The sequence below is a fragment of the Periplaneta americana genome, chromosome 16 (assembly GCF_040183065.1).
Source record: "Periplaneta americana isolate PAMFEO1 chromosome 16, P.americana_PAMFEO1_priV1, whole genome shotgun sequence".
NCBI classification, from domain to species: domain Eukaryota; kingdom Metazoa; phylum Arthropoda; class Insecta; order Blattodea; family Blattidae; genus Periplaneta; species Periplaneta americana.
The window spans coordinates 4559860-4580482 of NC_091132.1; the positions used below are offsets into that span (position 1 = coordinate 4559860).

At 34.6% G+C, this 20623-nt stretch overlaps 1 protein-coding gene across 4 annotated transcripts in view; it reads right to left on the reverse strand.

Moving 5' to 3' along the window:
* Set2 (SET domain containing 2) overlaps nucleotides 1-20623 on the reverse strand; it is a 118523-nt gene that overhangs the window by 46885 nt on the left and 51015 nt on the right. For all 4 annotated transcript variants that reach the window (XM_069812659.1, XM_069812660.1, XM_069812658.1 and 1 more), the window contains 6 exons: nucleotides 9346-9474; nucleotides 7096-7297; nucleotides 5088-5185; nucleotides 3465-3627; nucleotides 3142-3390; nucleotides 1442-1635 (listed from right to left, as the gene is read on the reverse strand). In XM_069812659.1, coding sequence (XP_069668760.1) covers nucleotides 1442-1635; nucleotides 3142-3390; nucleotides 3465-3627; nucleotides 5088-5185; nucleotides 7096-7297; nucleotides 9346-9474 — 1035 coding nt within the window. The remainder of the gene's footprint in view (nucleotides 1-1441; nucleotides 1636-3141; nucleotides 3391-3464; nucleotides 3628-5087; nucleotides 5186-7095; nucleotides 7298-9345; nucleotides 9475-20623) is intronic.

A 20623-nucleotide genomic window follows, 5' to 3' on the forward strand; every position in this document is an offset into this window, starting at 1 on the left:
TAACTTACTAAAAATAATATTTTGAGATTTCAGTTTTGTCACGAACTTCCAAATGTCTCTTTTCTCAAAAGTAATATTTTTTATTTAATACATTTCACTTGTAAATCGACGATATGCAGGTTTTATCATAGATGTGACAATTTATGACAGTAAATTTATTGCGAGTTTTCGCGAAAGATCTTCAATTTCTGCAAACAAAAACGAAAGAACATTTTTTAAAATCAATTTAAAGAAACACCATATACGGTATTTAGTTTTGAAGATGCTAGCTGCAAAAGAATAGAGAGACAAATTATTTCGGAATTATATTATTGTATTGCACAAGATCATTGATAACTACGTTTTTTGTAAAAATTGAATTAAGTAACAATAAGGCTGATTTACTAGGGGTAAAATTACTATTATTATTATTATTATTATTATTATTATTATTATTATTATTATTATTATTATTATTATTATTATCATAATCACCATCATCGTCATCATCATCATCATCAGCTTTATTTCACAACGAATGTTGCAATAGTAATGTCAGGTATAAATAAGATTACTGCTAATTAAGACTGTGTAGTTAGTGTATGACATCACATGAAGGAAAAAAAACCAGGTTTTATAATTTTTCAACAATCAGATATTTTACTTTTAGATGACAGATTGGTTGTTATAGCAGTAATAGCAGACGACTTAGATACCGGGTGGGGTGTTGTACTTGATAGAGCAGTTGCCATGCTGTGATCTGTTGAGACTCATCCCTTTGCTTGGAAGATTTCAAGTACTACTGAATTCTGTCTTCGAAGTTCTTTTCAACTTTCCCTCGTCTTCCCATGGTGCAACCTAGTTTTAACAAATGAGACTCTGGGGACAGAGTCACAGCGGTATAACTGTTCCATCAAAAATCATGCATGGTGAAGAGGGGATATGGTTGGTGAAGTTGTCCGACAATCCTCTCAGCTAGGTTAGGTCATATAGATCCACTAACCAATGGCAGGTGTGGTCCTCCAAAAAGTGTGAGAGTTGCATGTACGTAACATAACTGCCATAACATGAAAACAAGGTGCCTACATTAAAACAATTATATGTTTTGCTACATCATTCTCCAATATCTTTATGCATGTCAGAAGTAAAATAGTCCTCCATTCAGATCTGCAGGTAGGGACTACTACTTTTGACTTCAAGCAGAACAAAAACAGCGACACCAAGTTTCTATGTAAAGAGTTACACTGAACACAGATCAAGTATTTTTAAGGGAGGGGGAAACTTTATGACATGATCAAAGTACTTTTCTACACTTCATATGAAGTGAGCAACTATTCCATCTCCAATAGCCATTTTACAGAATACTTTATTCTCTTTTTTTTGTGCATTACAATGTACTATATTAAGATATGCAGCTGATCACACACAACAGATTTTCGTACACTGATAAGCATAAACGTACCTCTCTTTTCTTACTGCTTCCAAGCGAGGTGTATTTCGATCATCAGTCCCATCACTTGAACCATCAGCCAGCAAGCTGTCTGGCGCTCCATCATTTGCAGGGAGCAAAGCCCATTTCTCAACGACTGCCATCACTTTGCTGTCCTGCAGGACTGTCTTGTTTGGAATGGGAAGCTTTGATAAAGTCTGAAGTATCTGTTCAAGAAACAAAATCCTCTAAGAAAAATCATATATTACACATTACCATATTTACCTGAATGTAAAACGAGGTTTTTCCCGAATTCTCGAATCCAAAAATCTGGAGTCATCTTAAAAATCGCACATTAAGAAGTATTATTACGCCTGCTCAAAGTCAATGTTTTTACAGCATAGTATATAGCCGGGCTGCAGAGTAAAAGAATAGTACTGGAAGAGAATAAAGAAAATTCTTACGAAGTCTTTTCAGAATAGGGAGTTGTCTTAGATTCAGGGTTGACTTAGATTTGAGTAAATACAATGTTAAAAATCATGCACACAACATAATATTTATAATTTTGAGCGAGATCGTGCGTATTTGCTTGGTTTCCGCACAAAACCAATCCACGGAAAGTCTAAAATTCCACATTCAGTATTCCCAACCTAACACACACAACAATTTCCCTTTTCTTACCGCTTAAGTGACATATTCATTTTACTACTTTAGGCTTTTAACATATTATTTTTAGAGATGTTCAATATAGTAATAATTATAAATTGGAAACTTACCACTGCAATTTCACCTAAATTGCACTGTTAATTATTGATTTTAAATATTTGCAAAAATTAAGTAAACTCTACAACTCCACTAAAGTTACTGCATTCGTGATGCAAGTAACATTAAAGAAGCCGTGAAAAAATCAACAAACTTGCCGATGTTATTACTGCAATATGTTATATAAATAATATTGTTAGAATATTAAAATGAAAAATAAATCATTACATAACCTTACCGTTTGTTTTAAGTTCGCATTTATAGACTAGGGGGGAAAAAAGGCAGAGGTATATCACGGCCTGCTGGAGTATAGTAAACACAGAAAACATTTTAAAGCAACAATGTTGAAGATAGATAGTTTTGTTTTGCAAATTTGCCGTCATTGAACAGAAACCAAGATGGAGATTTCATTGCAACTAATTAGAAATTCCTCTTTCAGGTACGTAATAAACGGTCTTTGCACAAAATAATGTACGATACACGAGCAGTATGTTTTCTTTCAATTCTCGGAAATTAAAAAAGCTCAACTACGTTTTGCTTTTTCAAATTTTTCCTCGACCATGAAAACTTCAACATACTGCTCTTGTAACGCATATTACTATTACAAGAATTCATTAGTTATTCAAGGATTCAGGGTGTGACAGTAAACTTTATTTTTTTTAATGGCATCCTATGTTAAGATTTACATATTCCGAATCTCCATTAAATTTTATGTAAATAATACCATTAGTAAAATCTCGGACATTCACACATTGCAATTTATTCCATTAAATATGGCACCCAAATTCTTTCACAAAATCCGAAATATGCGAATAGCCTACATACTTCCACAAAGTACTTTGCTACAGCAATGCCATCTACCATTTCGCAAGGCATGTGGATTTTGATTCTTTTAGATCAAAACACGAAGCTGGACGAATACAAATAATCATAAAAGCTTCAATATGAGCTGAAAACTCGGAGCACTATACCTCCATCCGTAAACCAAGTCCATCATTAGTCTTGTCCAAGCCAACATCCATCATCCAGCTCCAAATGAGCCGCAGACCGTGGTAATCGAGGAACAGCCGTCGACATGCAGGCTCACCACACTGCAGCAACTTGAGTAGCTGGGCACGAGACTGCAGGTCTTCTGCCCGGACCATCAGGCGGCACAGAGTGAGCGTGTGGGCGCGGTTCTTCAGGCCAGACACGCACAGCTTCTCGATTTCCTCTTCGAGCTGCGCAAGTCAAGAGTTCTCAGTTCACCATTCTACAAGCCACACAATGTACATGATAAAAGTAGTGTACTCACATCCATATCTTCCAAAAACTCTTTGACATTTCTCTTCTCCTCTCTCTTCTTCTTGAGCTCACGCTCTTTCCTCTCTTTTCTATCACGTTTCTCCTTTTCTGGATCCTCCCCAATCCAGCCACGACAAACAGAACTCTCACAGTGGCAACGCTGAGCTTCCTTCCTGCAAGTCGTCATAGCAAACAACACAAAATGTAGTGAGATGTACTTCCAAACTTAAAATATTTTTGCGATTTATAGAAACCAGTAGGCCTAAATATTGTAAAGTAGATAACACTGAATATTTACTACTTCATTTCATTTATTGTATTTCATGGATTTTACATCAGTATAGTACCTCTGAGATGTGGAACAAGTAAAAAATTATACAAAAATATATTGAGTATCCAGATGATAGGTATCCAAGATTAAAATTTATATTTCGGAAAATAATAATTACTATATCTATGTCCAGGGTATATCATCACAAAGGGACTCTCTGAAAGTTTTTTTTCCATACTCCACATAAGTGCATATGTCAGTTGGTGACATACATGTGAGAGCTCAATAACAATGGTGATACCAAGGAACAAGTTCAGTGTGTGATGTGGCTAGCAGAGTTACAGTTTGTTACATCTACACAATATAGTTTCACACCCAATATGGACATCAATCTCCTACATGAAGAAACATTCGCTGCTGAGACAAACTGTAGTCCACTGCATGCAAAATCCCCTGGAAAGCCACGGACCTCTGTTAGCTTGTAGCTACAAATTCCACGTTCAACAGTCCATGACATTTTACACAAAAGGCTCCATCCAAGAGCATACAAGATTCAAGTGATTCAAACACTGAAACGTGGTAACAAAGTCGCATGTACAAACTTAGCTGTAGACATGCTAGAGGGAATTTATGCATCACTCGACTTCCTCCTCAAAGTATGCTTCTTGGGGTTGTGGGTAGAATATTGTCTATTAGGTTAACACCCTCAACACCTGAAAGACAGCATAAGGGAGACTGTGGCCAGGAACATGCTTCAAGTCACACGGAATGAGGTCGATACTGAAACTGGTCAGGAAGAGGAAAAGGAATTGGCTGGGTCACTGGCTGAGAAGAAATTGACTAATGAAGGATGCACTGAAAGGAATGGTGAACGAAAGAAGAGTTCAGGGCAGAAGAGGATATAAAATGATAGACAACATTAAGATATATGGATCATATGAGGAGACAAAGAGGAAGGCAGAAAATAGGAAAGATTGGAGAATGCTGGGTTTGCAGTGAAAGACCTGCCCTTGGGCAGAACACTATGAATGAATGAATAGCCTCTCTGTTTTCCAGTGTAAGTCATTATACAATTATACAATTGCTTTTAGATTCTTTGAGACCAATTCCAGTTAATCTCGTATTGTAGGAATACTGAGAACTATTGTGTGTTAAATTTCATTACATTGATTTTATCAACATTAAGTCATACTACATTATTTTCACTAAGCCAATCATTCATCAGATTTAACAGTGTATTATAAATGTTTATAAGTTATTATGATCATATTGTCCACTTGCGATGCTCACAGAAATTATCTTAAAGAATCCAGACTGTGACATAGAACTAAGAACAAACAGATGAGTTAAATATCTACATACCCATATCGTTGAAACTGATAGTCAAACGTAATTTCTTCACCAGCAGCAATACTTCTTTTGCTGAAGAAGCCAATTCGTAATTCTCCATTAACTGTCCACTAAAAGTAAAACACAAACACATTGTAAATAGTGTCATAAACGATGGTTGGTATGTAATATTGAGCCGTTGAGGGTAATGTGATTTGCCCTCTTGCACTCCAATACAGCAGAATGACTGGAAAACTGAGTAAATGTTGGTCAGTGAAGATGATCTTGATCCATATCTTCATTCAGATAACAGGAAGGGCATGTGGGAGGTTCTGCTTATGAAGAGTGGTTCAAAAAATGTAAAAATTTATATATGTACCGACCCTTATTCATATTAGTATGGGTGTAAAGAAGTTCCAAAAATGTCAAAATTGACGTATAATGACCCTTGCCCATATAATAACAGGGCATAGTTAGAACCCAGTGAGGGTATTATTTCCTTAGTTCGAGTCTTGTAAAATTATGTAGGGTCTAAATAATTAATGAGTATGAAGGAGTTGTCAACAAAATGTCAAAATTTACATACAAAATAAGTGACACTTGCCCATATAATAACAAGGCATAGTTAGAACCCAGTGAGGGTATTATTTCCTTAGTTCGAGTCTTGTAAAATTATGTAGGGTCTAAATAATTAATGAGTATGTAGGAGTTGTCAACAAAATGTCAAAATTTACATACAAAATAAGTGACACTTGCCCATATAATAACAAGGCATAGTTAGAACCCACTGGGGGTATTATTTCCTTAGTTCGAGTCTTGTAAAATTTTGTAGGGTCTAAATAATTAATGAGTATGAAGGAGCTGTCTACAAAATAAGTGACCCTTGCCCATATATTAACAAGTCCTAATTTGAACCAGTGACATTTTCTGAGTTCGAGCCTTGTAAAGTTAGTAAGTTCTTGGTATGGGCATGAACTAATTCTTAAAGAAATATCAAAATTTATACAGGGTGATTCACGAATTCACGAAGTTCACCCCCGGTTTATGGAGGTGATTCCTGGGGTTATTTGGAACAAATACCGTAATTTAATGGGATCGCATTTATAATTACGTAGTTACAACACATTTTCGAAACGCGTCACAGTGAATGGAGCACTAGGCATTAACACACTTAGATTATTGCATCTGGGGGTGGATGAAAGACATCGTATATCAGGTTAAGGTACAACACGCTAAGAGTTTCTTCAACATATTCTGGATGTCGTGGCGACAACAGGGAACAAATGTGTGAAGCTGTGAAATGCTACACATGCAGTTCACAACCATGCAGACTGTTGCCTTGAGATTCAGGGAGGCATTTTCGAAAACGTTATTTAAATCCACTCTAAATGAAAGAGACTGATACATAAACAATCAATTGTTTGTATTTTAATTAGTTTTTGCATTTTTGTTAGTGAAGTCTTGAAATAAAAGTTTTTTCTGCCCTTTTCAAATTACCGTAAAGTTACGTAATTATGAATGTGATCCCATTAATTTATTTAGATTTTTCTGTTCCAAATAACCTCAGGAATCACTTCCATAAATCGGGGGAGATCTTCGTGAATCACCCTGTATACATAATGACCCTTGTCCATATAACAACAAACAACAGTTCAACTTAGAGCATTATTTCCAGGGTCCGAGTCTTCTAAAATTACAAGTAGGCTAATTATATAAATTTTGGCATTTCTGAACACATTCATACCCATACTAATTACTTATAACTTTACAAAACTCGAACTCAGGACATAATGTTCTCACAGTATTCAAGCTATGGCTTTTACTAAATTGGAAAAGGCCATGTATGTAAGTTTTTACTTTTTCAATCACTCCTTCATAGGTAGACCCAAGAGCTCTACACCAACCGAAAGTTTTGTAATACCAATTCTCTGCAAATGTTCATTGAGGAATTCATGGTTTGTAAGTAATCTCAATGTTGGCACAGAAAAGAAAAATCCCTTAAATCTACAAGGAAGATCAATCTAGTTGTAGCTGATGTTACCTTTTGAGTTTCTGCATTAGGCTCACAGCTGTGGTTGATAAATCTGGAAATGTTGCCCTTCACTGTAGCATCAATTATTGCATCCGATTTGAGGGCCATAAAGTAGTAGTGGCGATTTTTATCTTTGGCGTAGTCTTTAGCCCGTCGCCTGAACTCCTTTGGATCCAACACTTCGCCCACATACTCCATTACAAACGTACCCCTAGTGCAAAAAAAAATCACAACAACCGTAAGAAAACCAATACTACCTCAGTGCTAGTAGGTTATTTTACGACTCTTTATCAACATCTAGGTTATTTAGAGTCTGAATGAGATGAAGGTGGTAATGCCGGTGAAATGAGTCCGGGGTCCAGCACCGAAAGTTACCCAGCATTTGCTCGTATTGGGTTGAGGGAAAACCCCGGAAAAAACCTCAACCAGGTAACTTGCCCCGACTGGGATTCGAACCCGGGCCACCTGGTTTCGCGGCCAGACGCGCTGACCCTTAGCCGCTATTTTAGTTTAATTTTTAAGATATATTACACATTCTACTTATAATATTTCATTATATGTCGATAGACTTCAGTTGACTGGCCGTTGCATTGCATCTTATACTTCGTAACTCGCCGATAAATTGTTATAACACTAAATCGCTAACAAAAATATTTGTATATATTTTTATCATGCAATCTCTAAAATTATTTGTTAACTGTAATATTAACTTTATTGTCTTCCTCGCTCTCTTCATGTTCCAGGCAGCACGACGTTCCATTTTGGTTATATTTGAATTTGTATAATACAAAGTGTTACCAGACTAACAACTCTGAAATACACACAAGTGATAACGAATTTACACGCACTTGGTACGTCATATTATACAAAAATCCAGCATTCTTTGCTTGTGGTATTTATTACAATTTTAGAAAGTAAATATGGGATAACACTGCGTATACGTTTATCTTCCTCTCGACTCTTTCTTACTGCATTTTAATAGTTAAACGGACATCATTTCTGTATTAATAGTGTCGAAAAAAACGCATTCATTCATATTTGGCAGAAACTAAAAGCGCGCACGTGCCGAACATAAATAACGATTTTGAATATTTGAATTAAATAAAACATAATCTTCCCTATAGAATTCCAAACATATTCTTTTAAAAACTTTGTTTATTCCAATTACAGGTATATTGTGGGGTAACAATGACCCAAAGAGCAATTCAAATACAAATAGGAAAAATAAAACATTTTTAAAAACTTTCATTCCACACAAAATGTCTTTTTTTTTTTTTTTTTTTTTTTAATTATTGCATTATATGCACAACAATAACCAATGACCCCTCAATTGACAGTAGTTGTATTTAGATATGAAGGATATTATATTTTATTGATGTCGATTTTGTAACTCATCCAAATAAATAATTAACTATTTTTATTAGTATAAAAAAATCGGTAATTTTACGTATTTATCTCTCTACATACAATAATAGCTGAGTACTAAAAAAGGGGGGGAACGGTTAATTTTTGTGCATTATAAATTATAAAAATAATTTATTGTCATGGCCCACCCCTGTGCAGTAACTGTTAGTACGTCTGATCTTGAAACGAGCGGGCCTGGGTTCAAATCCTGATTGGGACAAGTTACCTGGTTGAGGTTTTTTCGGGTTTTTCCTCGACCAAATGCAGCAGAATTGCTGGGTAACCTTCGGCGTTAGATCTCGCCATCAAAACACTTAAAAGAACCTATTAATTTTAGTAATAATTCTGTTAGGACTTTTCTAATTGAAAATTTTTATAGCATAGATGAGTTTCTTAATACTTAATGATTGTTTGTCTGATGTAATTCAATAATGACGAAGCCTATTATAGTTTTATTGTTTAATGGCTAATAAATATTATTACTTACTTACAAATGACTTAAGGAAGCCACAGGTTCATTGCCGCCCTCACATAAGTCTGCCATCAGTCCATTAATTCACTCTCTACTATCATATCCCACCTCCCTCAAATCCATTTTAATATTATCTTTCCATCTACGTCTCGGCTTCCCTAAAGGTCTTTTTCCCTCCGGCCTCCCAACTAACACTCTATATGCATTTCTGGATTCGCCTATACGTGCTACATGCCCTGCCAATCTCAAACGTCTGGATTTAATGTTCCTAAATGTGTCAGGTGAAGAATACAATGCGTGCAGTTCTGCGTTGTGTAACTTTCTCCATTCTCCTGTAACTTCATCCCACTTAGCCCCAAATACGTATTTTGGATTAAACTTACATTGGCAATTCCTGAAGAGCTTTCAAACCAAAACCTTTCTTTTCAGTCTTGAAAATTTCACATTTTGCATAGTCTTGTTTTTGGAAGCGTCTATTGGTGCAACGATCCCCAACAGGACACCTGGAACCACTGGAAAAGAAAAAGAAAATCAAATTTAACTAGCCTATAATGTATATTTATCAAAAACACCTTGTCCTCTCAAGTGGACAGTTCATATCCGGGGATCCAAACATCATGCTGTAAAAATGAGACTGTGGGCAATTCACAAAAACTTAAAAGGAGTCAAGAACAAACAATTACTCTTTTCTAAACAGAAAACATAATTCGTGACAAAGGATTTTATGCACCATCCGTTGGTGACATCTTGCAGACAGTCAGAGAACTATGTCTCTGAAGAGGACGGCGTTAATGTGGCTCCTCTCAACAACTCTTTGTTCATGAAGCAGCATTGAAGTAGTTATCCTCTGTAGAGGACGCAGTGAATGAAAGGGTTAATTAGACTACTGCCAATCTTAAAAGCATTATTTTACAAATTGAAAATAAAAATATACAAGAAATAATTAAATTTCACTAGACATTTTGTTCAGTAGAAAGATATGTATTGTACGGATATAATTTTGGCAGTTTATATCGTTTACACTCTGTATATACACACAAAATAGAATTAAACATAACATATTTAAGGAAGAAAGTAAAACATTCTATCAGAAATAGTAAAATAAAATATACACTAACAAATTATTAATAATTAAAATAAAGATGTAATAAATGCAATGATAAAATTACGTAACATAATCATGATATGACAAAATACGGTATGGAAAAACTATATCTGAAGCCTGGAATTATGTAGCTTAATATCGGCCATATGTTTGAGTAATTTACTTTTAAATTGCAATATCACCCTCACCAGTGGTGGAGTGGTTAGACACTTTGCCTTCCACTGTGGCGGGTTCGATCCCTAAGTCATGAAGAAGTGTGTGATGGATAAAGAGGGCACGAGCGTTTTTTCTCGTGATTCTCCCGTTTCCCCTCACCATTATCATTATTCCACCATACCCCACAATCACCCTCACCTTGCGAGGTTCCGAGCCAGGCCTTCAGAATAAACATTCGTGTTTATAAAAACTATTATAAATTGCAACATCGTTAGACAGTTTCTGAGGGGAGCTGGGTAGGGAGTTCCAGTTGCTGATGCTGTGAAAGCAGAAGAATAGTGAACAGAGAAAATAGAGGGTGAAGCAAGAAATAATAAATCCTGCAGTAAAAAAAGTACCGGTATTTTGAGTATTTTAAATACAAAATAAAAAAACGTTATGTATTTAAATAACAAATACGAAATACTTTCGAAAATCCTTTAAATTACAAAATACAAAATGTATTTCAAATACTGCCTAGGTCTGATAATACGCATTTGCATTTATGCCAAACCATAACAATAATAAACTATCCATATACCTTGATAACAATGGATATGGCCAGTGTTAAGAACGGGAAATAGCAGGCTATAAACTTTGTTGATGAAGGACATTTTACTGCACAGTCTGGGATGCATAACGGATGGAAAGGGTCATTAACATCCATTTCATAAAGGAAATACCAAGAGAAGGAGAAGAAAATTCTACTCAATGGAACAATGCGTGAAAACACTTTAACGAGGTTTCAAACTGATGCTATTGACATTTTACATAGTGGTGCTTTTGTATGCCAGTCAGTATGCGCATGTGTGTATGAGTATGTGTGTGTGTGTGTGTGTGTGTGTGTATATATATATAAATTATTGTGACAATTGTTTTTTATCCCCTACTTCGACTGTACTGCAATGGCACTGTGAATATTGACCAGTGTGTGTGAGGTGCCAAACCATTTGAGACCAATTTATTATACTTTCAAATTAATCCTTTTAATACTTCATTAATACAAGTACCTTCTCAAAATTATATTAAATCTAGCACGTGAGTTAAACTGGACTGTAATATTTCACCGTTTCTTTATTTGGTTATTTAACGACGCTGTATCAACTACTAGGTTACTTAACGTCGATGAGATTGGTGATTACGAGATGGTATTTGGCGAAATGAGGCCAAGAATTAACCAGACATTCGCCTTACGGTTGGGGAAAACCTCGGAAAAACCCTACCAGGTAATCAGCCCAAGCGAGTATCTAATTCACGCCCGAGCGCAATCCCGTATTTCACTGTTGCAGTCATTAGCCCTAGGAGAGAATTTTTTTTAAGAAAGAAAACTGGAAAATTAATACATTTTTTAATGTCTAGTTCAATGTGACAAAACTGTGATCATCAGACGGCTGAGGTGTGCACAACGCAAGAGTCTTGGGTGAGAAATGGTCGATGGGAATTTGTCATGTTCCTTGTATATTCAGGGACAGGGTTTTTTACACCACTACAAGGGATCCATACCTTCCTCTCCCTTCCCACGGAAGTGATACAAAGAATTTTATCGCTCTTGAACATCCCTTAGTGAAGTTAGAACTCATAGCATCGAAGTACGTTTAAGGCTGGTATTCATAGTCGACACTTTATATCACCACTTTGCAAAGTGACACTTTTGACGAAAGTGGCTCTTTCATATTAGTGATATTCATAGACGATTGAAGAAGTGCACTTCACAAAGTGTCACTTTACGCCAGCAAAGTGTAGAGTTACAATTTGGTTGGTAATAGAAGTCCCACAATGCCTCTCAAAACAAGTGAACAAACAATAACAAATTAATGACCTATAACCTACAAATTACAATGCTTGTGACTTGAATTGGGAGCCTATTGATTGCGCGAGGAAGAAAATATATATTTAAAGTTGTTTTATTTCAGTTTCTAGTTTTTGTTGCCGATAGTTTAGGTTATTTCAGTCAGTTCAGATATATAACATTTTATTAAATAGTGATACTGCTGGTGAAATTAGGTTAGGTTTTGTACAGTACATAACTGATCCATTAATTTATATAGTTAGATTAGGTTCTGTACATATCTTTTTCATTGATTTATGTCGCTAAGTTAGATTTTGTATGTATCCGTTCCACTGATTTATACAGTTCGGTTAGATTTTGTAGCCTACATATCTTCTATTAGTTTATATAATTAGGTTGTTTTATGTGTATATATATAATCATTAAATTTATATCGTTAGGTTAGGTTTTATACGTATCTGCTTCATTGATATATCGTGTTATTTCCGTTATTTTCATTTTTGTCTTTTTCGTGAATAGTGAATAGAAGTAAAAAAAGAATGAGATAAACAAATTACTACTGCTATTATTATTATTATATTATTATTATTATTATTATTATTATTATTATTATTATTATTACTATTTTCTCTCTCTCCTTTCCATTATTGCCTGCTCTTCAGGAATATTTTGAATGCCAAATGTTTTTATAATGCAAAACAAAATAGGCCTAATAGTATAAGATCTCCTTTCATGGTGCGGTTATGACTGCACATGAACTAGAGACAGTAGATGTATTGCTTATCGGCGTGCGTGAAAATATATATTACCGGGGTATCAAAACAGTAATGATTATATCAACATCAAGATAAATCTTATCTCAAAATACAGGTAGTCAACAAAAATCAAAATCATTTTAAACCCAATATAATTATGGAATCTGCTTAGAAGGCAGGCACGTGAGGTCTCTCAATGCTAATTTAAAATAATTATGCCTACATTAGATTGAAGTTAGTAGTTTAATATTATTTAAGTAAAAAAAATCGTTTCAGTAATAAAAAAAATAGGTTATACATATCTACCTACATATCATTTCATCGAATTGAGGTTATAGCCTAAATATACGAATGTTACTACAGAAATACCTGAACTATAATATTATAGGCTATATATTAATGCATGGTACATATCTGTAACATAGAATTTTAATGCAGTCAATAACTGTATTATTGGAGGCACTGGCAAACGTCTATTATTCGTTTTTGTCAACCAATCATCGAAAATATAAGCAGTCTCAATAAGTTTATCAAATCGGAACCGTTTTTTAAATTCTATATCATTATAAAATTCCACGGGATTGTCTTTAGGCCTATCTCTAATTTGTACATTGTCCACTAATTGTGCCAACTCTTCCGCACGTTCTAATAATTCGACAACTTCCAAGACGTCCGCCATTTTTATACAAAGTGCCACTTTCGGCTCAAAGTGTGGTCGGAACTACACTTTCATCCAAAGTGTTCCTTTGCACCAAAGTGTCGACTGTGCAACGGAAAAGTGATACTTTGCGTCTTCCAAAGGACACTTTAATCGAAAGTGTCGACTATGAATACCAGCCTAAGCTATCTACGCGTTTTCTACTATCCTTATAATATGTCAAAAAAATTATCATGTTTTTGGACCGCAATTTATCTTGAAGACTTGAAACATTGTATAGCCCGTCCATGAATATATATATTATATTTTTTTGTCACGGGAAGCTCAAGGTTTCAACAACAGGTGGTAACCTAGGACTACGATCTACAACAACTCTTGCGTGAGTAATTTCAATCATAACGCAAACATTTAGTATCCTTCCGCAGCAAAGCGTGCTGAATGGATCTTGACGGAACTCCTGCTGCGCTCTGCTGGGACAAGGTACAGTCAATGTAAACACTGTGTAGGTCACCGACCTCCCTTCACTTGAATGCTTATTCTATACAGGCCCTTCCAAGGAGATCCTCACGTCTCTTATTGTTTTATATTTATGTATGCATCTTTAAACAAATTACAAACTGCCGCTATTTAAGTATTTTTGGAAGTTCCTGTTTTACGGCATGGAATTAGTATATAATTATACGTTTATCAGCCACAGATTTCCATAATACAAGACAATACTATGCAGTACAACCGTATGACCTACATATCTGTGCAACAGCAAATAAATAATGAACCCTTTTAATATCTCATAAAACAATTTATTAATTCTGAGTTATAATCAAGGCGATAAATAGTTAGACAGATGAATCCTAAACCAGTCACTATAATATTTTCAAGTATGTTAATGTAATATTTACAAATCTATATTAAAATTTCTCAGTTATCCATAAGAGGCGTCATTTGGAGGAGAGAGAGTAGGGCAACTGACATTCCCCAAATTTAAGATTTTAAAAAATAATTATTGATTGGTACGCAATCCGAGAATGGAAACAGCGGATAAACATTTTAAATATACCCTCTGATTATAATAGAAAGAATTTTATAATGACACTCCTATATGCAGATGACCAAGTAATAATTTCTGACAATGAAGACACGCTACAAAGAGCATTATTTAAACTCCATAAAATAACTATTAATTACAATTTTGATATATCAAAAAACAAAACCAAATCTATGGCATTTCAAGGAACTCATCCGCTAAGATGTAAACCTGTATTAGACAATAATATAATTGAACAAGTAAATATATTTAAATTTTTAGGATCTTCAATATCATATATTAAAGAGGTAGATATTGGAAATAAAGTTGAAATTTTTTCAAAAATATGCGGAACAATTAAAAGAACTTTAAAAAATAAAGTAAGAAAAGATACGATGATAAAATTTTATAAAACTATGGCAGTTCCTGCAGCTCTATATAGTAGTGAAACTTGGACAATGACAAGTAGAGATAAAAGTAGACTACAGGCAGCAGGAATGAGGTTTTTAAGATCAGTTCTGGGAGTCACTAAAAGGGACAGAATCAGAAATGAAGATATAAGAAATCAATTACAGATTTTTAACCTAAATGAAGAAATAGACCATCACAGAAAAAAATGGCTAGATCACGTAGACAGAATGGATGAGAGAAGATACCCAAAGAAAATATTACATTATATACCAGAAGGAAAACGAAACATAGGAAGACCAAAAAAACGATAGAAAGACCAATGAACTAATAATTTGGAGCGCGCAACAAGCCTTAGTAGGGTTTAATGCATGAAGAAGAAGAAGAAGAAGAAGAAGAAGAAGAAGAAGATTATTGATTGGCACTGCGTAGTACTACTGTGAGAACTGTACCTATAATAATGTATCATTTCACTTTCATAAATGCTTCAGAAATAAGAGACTACATTTGCTGGCGCTAATTTAGGAAATTTTGTTCGTGCCAAAGGCATATCATCCAGCACTGTCTTGTCCTGTTAGGACTGCACCAGAACATCTGGTGTTTAGTCCACTGCGTAATTAAATGTTCATATTTTCAGCGTATAAAATAAATGTATGAAGACTGTAGTCATAGTACTTGAGAATTTAAGATTCTTTTACTCTTATCTGCAGCAGACTATGTGTAACTAAACCCGTATCTTTTGGAATTCATGATATTACTCCATTACTTACAGATGATTACCAGGCAGTACATCTCACTTGACGATATGTGTCAGAGGAAGAACAATTGTTTGTATGCATCTGAAGTCTGACTAGTGTAATATGTAGCTAATCAGCGATGTATGCAATGAAGGAAGAAGGAAACTGTCCACCCTAACCCATTATCTCATGGCATAGATGCCTCATGAGTGATGCCTTATTGGTGTTACTTATGAGGTTCAAACCTGTCTTAGGACAGTTGACTAAATAACTGACAGAAGTTAGAGTGTCTGTTCAGTTAGGAAGAGTCACCAAGCTTTCTTAATAACAGAATCGAAGACCCGTTTGAAGATATTTTAGATGTTTGAACTACTACCGCAAACCCTTAAGAAGAGACACAGATGCAACAAAACGTGCAGGATTACACTTAGCAGTGGATTTTACAGATAGTGTTTCTGCATTAATTTCTAAATTTCTAAAATTAAAATTTTGCTACATGGTGTCACCCGTGGGGGGAGGGAATATTTAGGCTCCACCTGCAATAGAATGTGAGCAGAAAAAATCGGAAATCTTAGAGTTTTATACAGGCTAGTTTTTATAATTCAGCTGCAAGAAACGCTAGAAACAAATTCCATGTCTCAAAGCAACAATGTCATTCGGTTTAAAATTTTTGTTGTCTGTGGAAAAGGAATGGCCACCCTCCCCATTTTCTCCTGACTTAGTTGTCTCATGAGTTATTTCTTACTGGTGTCACTAATGAGGTTCAAACCTGTCTTCAGACAGCTCACTGAACAACAATTATGTCAAGTTAAGACCAGAAGTCAAGTTTACCTAGTTTAAAAAAAGGTAAAGGTATCCCCGTAACATGCCACGAAGGCACTTGGGGGGCATGGAGGTAGAGCCCCATGCTTTCCATGACTTCGGCACTAGAATGAGGTGATGTGATCGGCACCACGCTCTGACCACCTTTTACCCCCGGGAAAGACCCGGTACTCAATTTTATAGGAGGCTGAGTGAACCTCGGGGCCGTTCTGAAAGTTTTTTAAGGAGAAAAAAATCCTGTCACCACCTGGGATCGAACCCCGACCTTCCAGCAGTAGCCAGCTGCTCTACCAACTGAGCTATCACCTAGTTTACGGTAAGGAAAATAGTTCATTTCAGAGGAAATAGATTGGGAGTACAGCACACAATATACCTTGTAAGAGATTCACTATAAAAACCTTGCCCCCCCCCCCCAAGCAAAAACTAAAATTACTCCGTTATCAACATACCAAGCAAAACATTTTCTTGTGCGTGCGTGCTTATGTTAGTACGTTATTTAATGACGTTTCCAATCTTCAGGCATTATTTGAAAGTGGGCAGCAAATGACTCATACATTTTGACTGGAGACTATCAGGGACACGACTATTTTATAAATTTGTTAATAAACATAAGATCTAATTTTTCTCCTTTTTTTCTCATTTCATTTCACCTCATTTGTCCATGTAATTTAAATTATATCATATTGCACTTAAAAATACTTTCAATATAAGATTTCATTCATCATTGTCATACAATAATAATAATAATAATAATAATAATAATAATAATAATAATAATAATAATAATAATAATGATAATAATAATAATAATAATAACTCTAATATGTCTATCATAGGTAAAATAGAGTTGTGTAAAATTGGAATATAATAAATAAATAACTAGTCATACGCTGACGTTGCAAAAATGAAACGATTCCGAGATTTTCAAGTATTATATTATTCACCACACCTTACACCGAAGAGAAAGTTGTGGTTAGCACGTCGCCATCAAATAACAGTGTGGCTCCAAAAATGAAGTCTATGTTGCCGCATTAGCAAATTTATGAGTTTGGTTTTGTATTGGTAGATGTCAGTTGATAAAGCTGACACTCATTTAACCCCTGGGGCACAGATTTAGAGTACATAATGACTGAGACAAAGGCTGACAACAGATAGGAACAAAGCGACAGATGTTTACGCCTTTGCAAAAGAAATGGATCCATAAGAATGTGATCACTGATCGATCATGAATAACGTAGCAAGCCTTTGTTCCAAATAGTAATTATTTTAATTATGACGTATACATGTAATAATGAAGTGAGTGTCAATGGTGCAGACTTATATCTGAACTTCATTGGAGTGAACTTATCACTAAATGGCGTAAAATACTTCACCACTGGGATGAAGGTCGCTCTAAATATAGGTATCTGTAAGGAGCCGGAAATCTTAGTTACGCCAATGGTCAAGATATCAAGTTTCCTCTGGACTCTCAATTAGTTGAATTGTATTAATTGGAAACGAACACCAACAGAAACTGTTAAGAATTGCAAGCCTAAGTGTCATGTTCCGAATACTGAAATTTGTTATTTTTAAATATTCTAAGATGAAAATTATCAATATACAAGGTGTCTCGAAAGTAACATGTAACTGTAATTAAAATTGAATAAGGGTATTATGGATAAGACGTCGAACCTTGCATTTAGAAAGTTATGAGGTCATCGACAACATATTTTTTTTTTAATATCACCTGAAACAACACATGAACTCGTTTGTTTTGTTTTGTACAAAAGCACAATGGTTATGGTTGCTATGGTAACAAGTTATTGCTGATATTATTTCGTTATGAAATCAACATAAAACGAGATTATTGCTATGATGTATCGAAGTACATAAGGAGTTTCAGTGCAATAATTCTGCGTTTCCATATAAAACGACATTTTCTTAACAGGAAATGATCTTTTTATGCCTGACATGCCCATGTTCTTTGGATTTCGCTTCTATTGTACTCACAGTTGTTTGAGAAATACGTGGTTGGTTTGAATGAGTTTCGTTAAAAAGTCTGCACAACTCTTGTTGTGTACGTGTTCTTTCACAAAATCATATCCTCAAAACGTAAATTCTTTCATTTTATGTTAATTTCATCAATAAAACTTTTTCGTAACATAGGGGACTAACAATATATATCAATAAAATTGTTATCACAGTAACCATAATCATATAGTTTCTGTACAAATAAGTAAAAAATTGCATTTAAAAAATATGATCTTTCAGATGAAATTAAAAAAACTACAAGGTGCCATTTAAAATTCTCTCGATGACGTTACTCGCACAATAATCGCAAAAAATTATGTTTCCATAAAAATAGGCCTATTAATTTCTAAATAAAAGGTTTTCGTCGAAAATCCCCCAATCAATTTTAATTGCAATTATGAGTTATAATTGGGATAATGTGGACATATTGCAGATGTGATAGCGCCCCGAGAAAATCTATACAACAAAAACATCTTTTTCCACCACTTGAGTCCGCCCGGATTTGAACCAAGGTCATTTGTTCTGGCAGTTCGTCAGCTGAGCGTCTTAATGACAGACATTCCACCTACTGTTGGCTTGCTAGTGCGACAAGTGATGAGTTTGAATTACAATTTATGAATGGAATATTAAATTCTTGCAACAGGACATCTACGCTCTCCCACTTTATATTGTATATTGATCTTTGGACTCAGCTTTCCAAGTCAGGTCTACCCCACACGCCATGAAAATCAATACACGGCCGCTGCATGAGCTCGGCCCGCACAGAGCAGGTCCCGCCGTCACTACAATTGCGATTCCTGTGACATTTCACATGCCGCCGCTAAGATGACATCCGGCACTTCGTAACAATTGCATTCCTCATTCAAAAGAAACAGTTCACAATGCACTCAAACACGCCATTCCTGTACTGCAACCACAGTAATTATTTTATAATTTCATAAAATAATGTAAAGTGCACAATTCTTCTTCTCCTTCTTCTTAGACTTTTCCCTTTAGGAGTTTATCTTTTGTTTCAAAAGTTGCCGGTCGTTCCAACCTCCCGTTCGGTCTTCCATTGCATTTATGATATAGGATTTCCATTTAATTATGGGTCTTCCTCCTTTTCCTGTACCCTTCCGAGAATGTTGCAGAAATTTTGTTTCGGCCATCGTTCTTCTGGCATTCTCTCCACATGTCCATTCACTGTAATTGTTTATTTTCTAACTTCTTAAATTACCTTCACAAAAGTTGTAATCTGAACACATGATAAAATTTGTATATATCCACTGAATTATTATTTTTTTCTATAGTTTTTAACTTATATATTTTGCTATAAATATTTAAATTAACAGTTGATAGAAATAAATTAGGATAATAAATTAAAATAGATTCACGATAAATGTGTTGTATAAAATTTAGAAACTGCTTTTAACAACATTGTTTAACGGAAAACTGTGTAACGTCTTCAGAGATATCAACCCACAGCAATTTAAACTATATTCTAGTGAATATTAGAATATCAGGATTAGTTATTTGCTTAGGTTATAATATAGTATACATTTCATGAAACTTGTGAATTGAAATATAAGATTGTATTTTAATACCTATTTAATTTCATCTCATTGCATTTCATTCATTTATGTGTATAAATTATAAAACTTTGTAGAAATTTGCTGAATTTATAGATTTGTAAAACTGTGTTAATTTCATAATTGAAACGTAAGATTAATTCAATAGGAGACTTCATCAATCAATATCATATGATGATGATGATAATAATAATAATAATAATAATAATAATAATAATTATTATTATTATTATTATTATTATTATTATTATTATTATTGTGTATTTATAAACCTAACATACCTATCTCAGGTAAAATAGGGTTCTCTGTAAAATTGGAGTATAATAAATAACTTTTTTTGTTATAGGCAATTTATTTCCATTTCGTCCCGAATTTGTTCTGTTATTCGGTCTTTTCTTGTGAGTTGTAAATTTCTTCTCATATAGGGCTACCTAATCTAATTCTACAGTTTTTATTCTAGCCCTTACTTTTTTGTGTTACTGGCCACATTTCAACAACATATTTTCAACTAAACTATAAAACATAACTTGTTTTATTGCCTTTGAAATGTTCCTGTTCCATATTAATCCACGTAACTTTTGTTGGCCTGT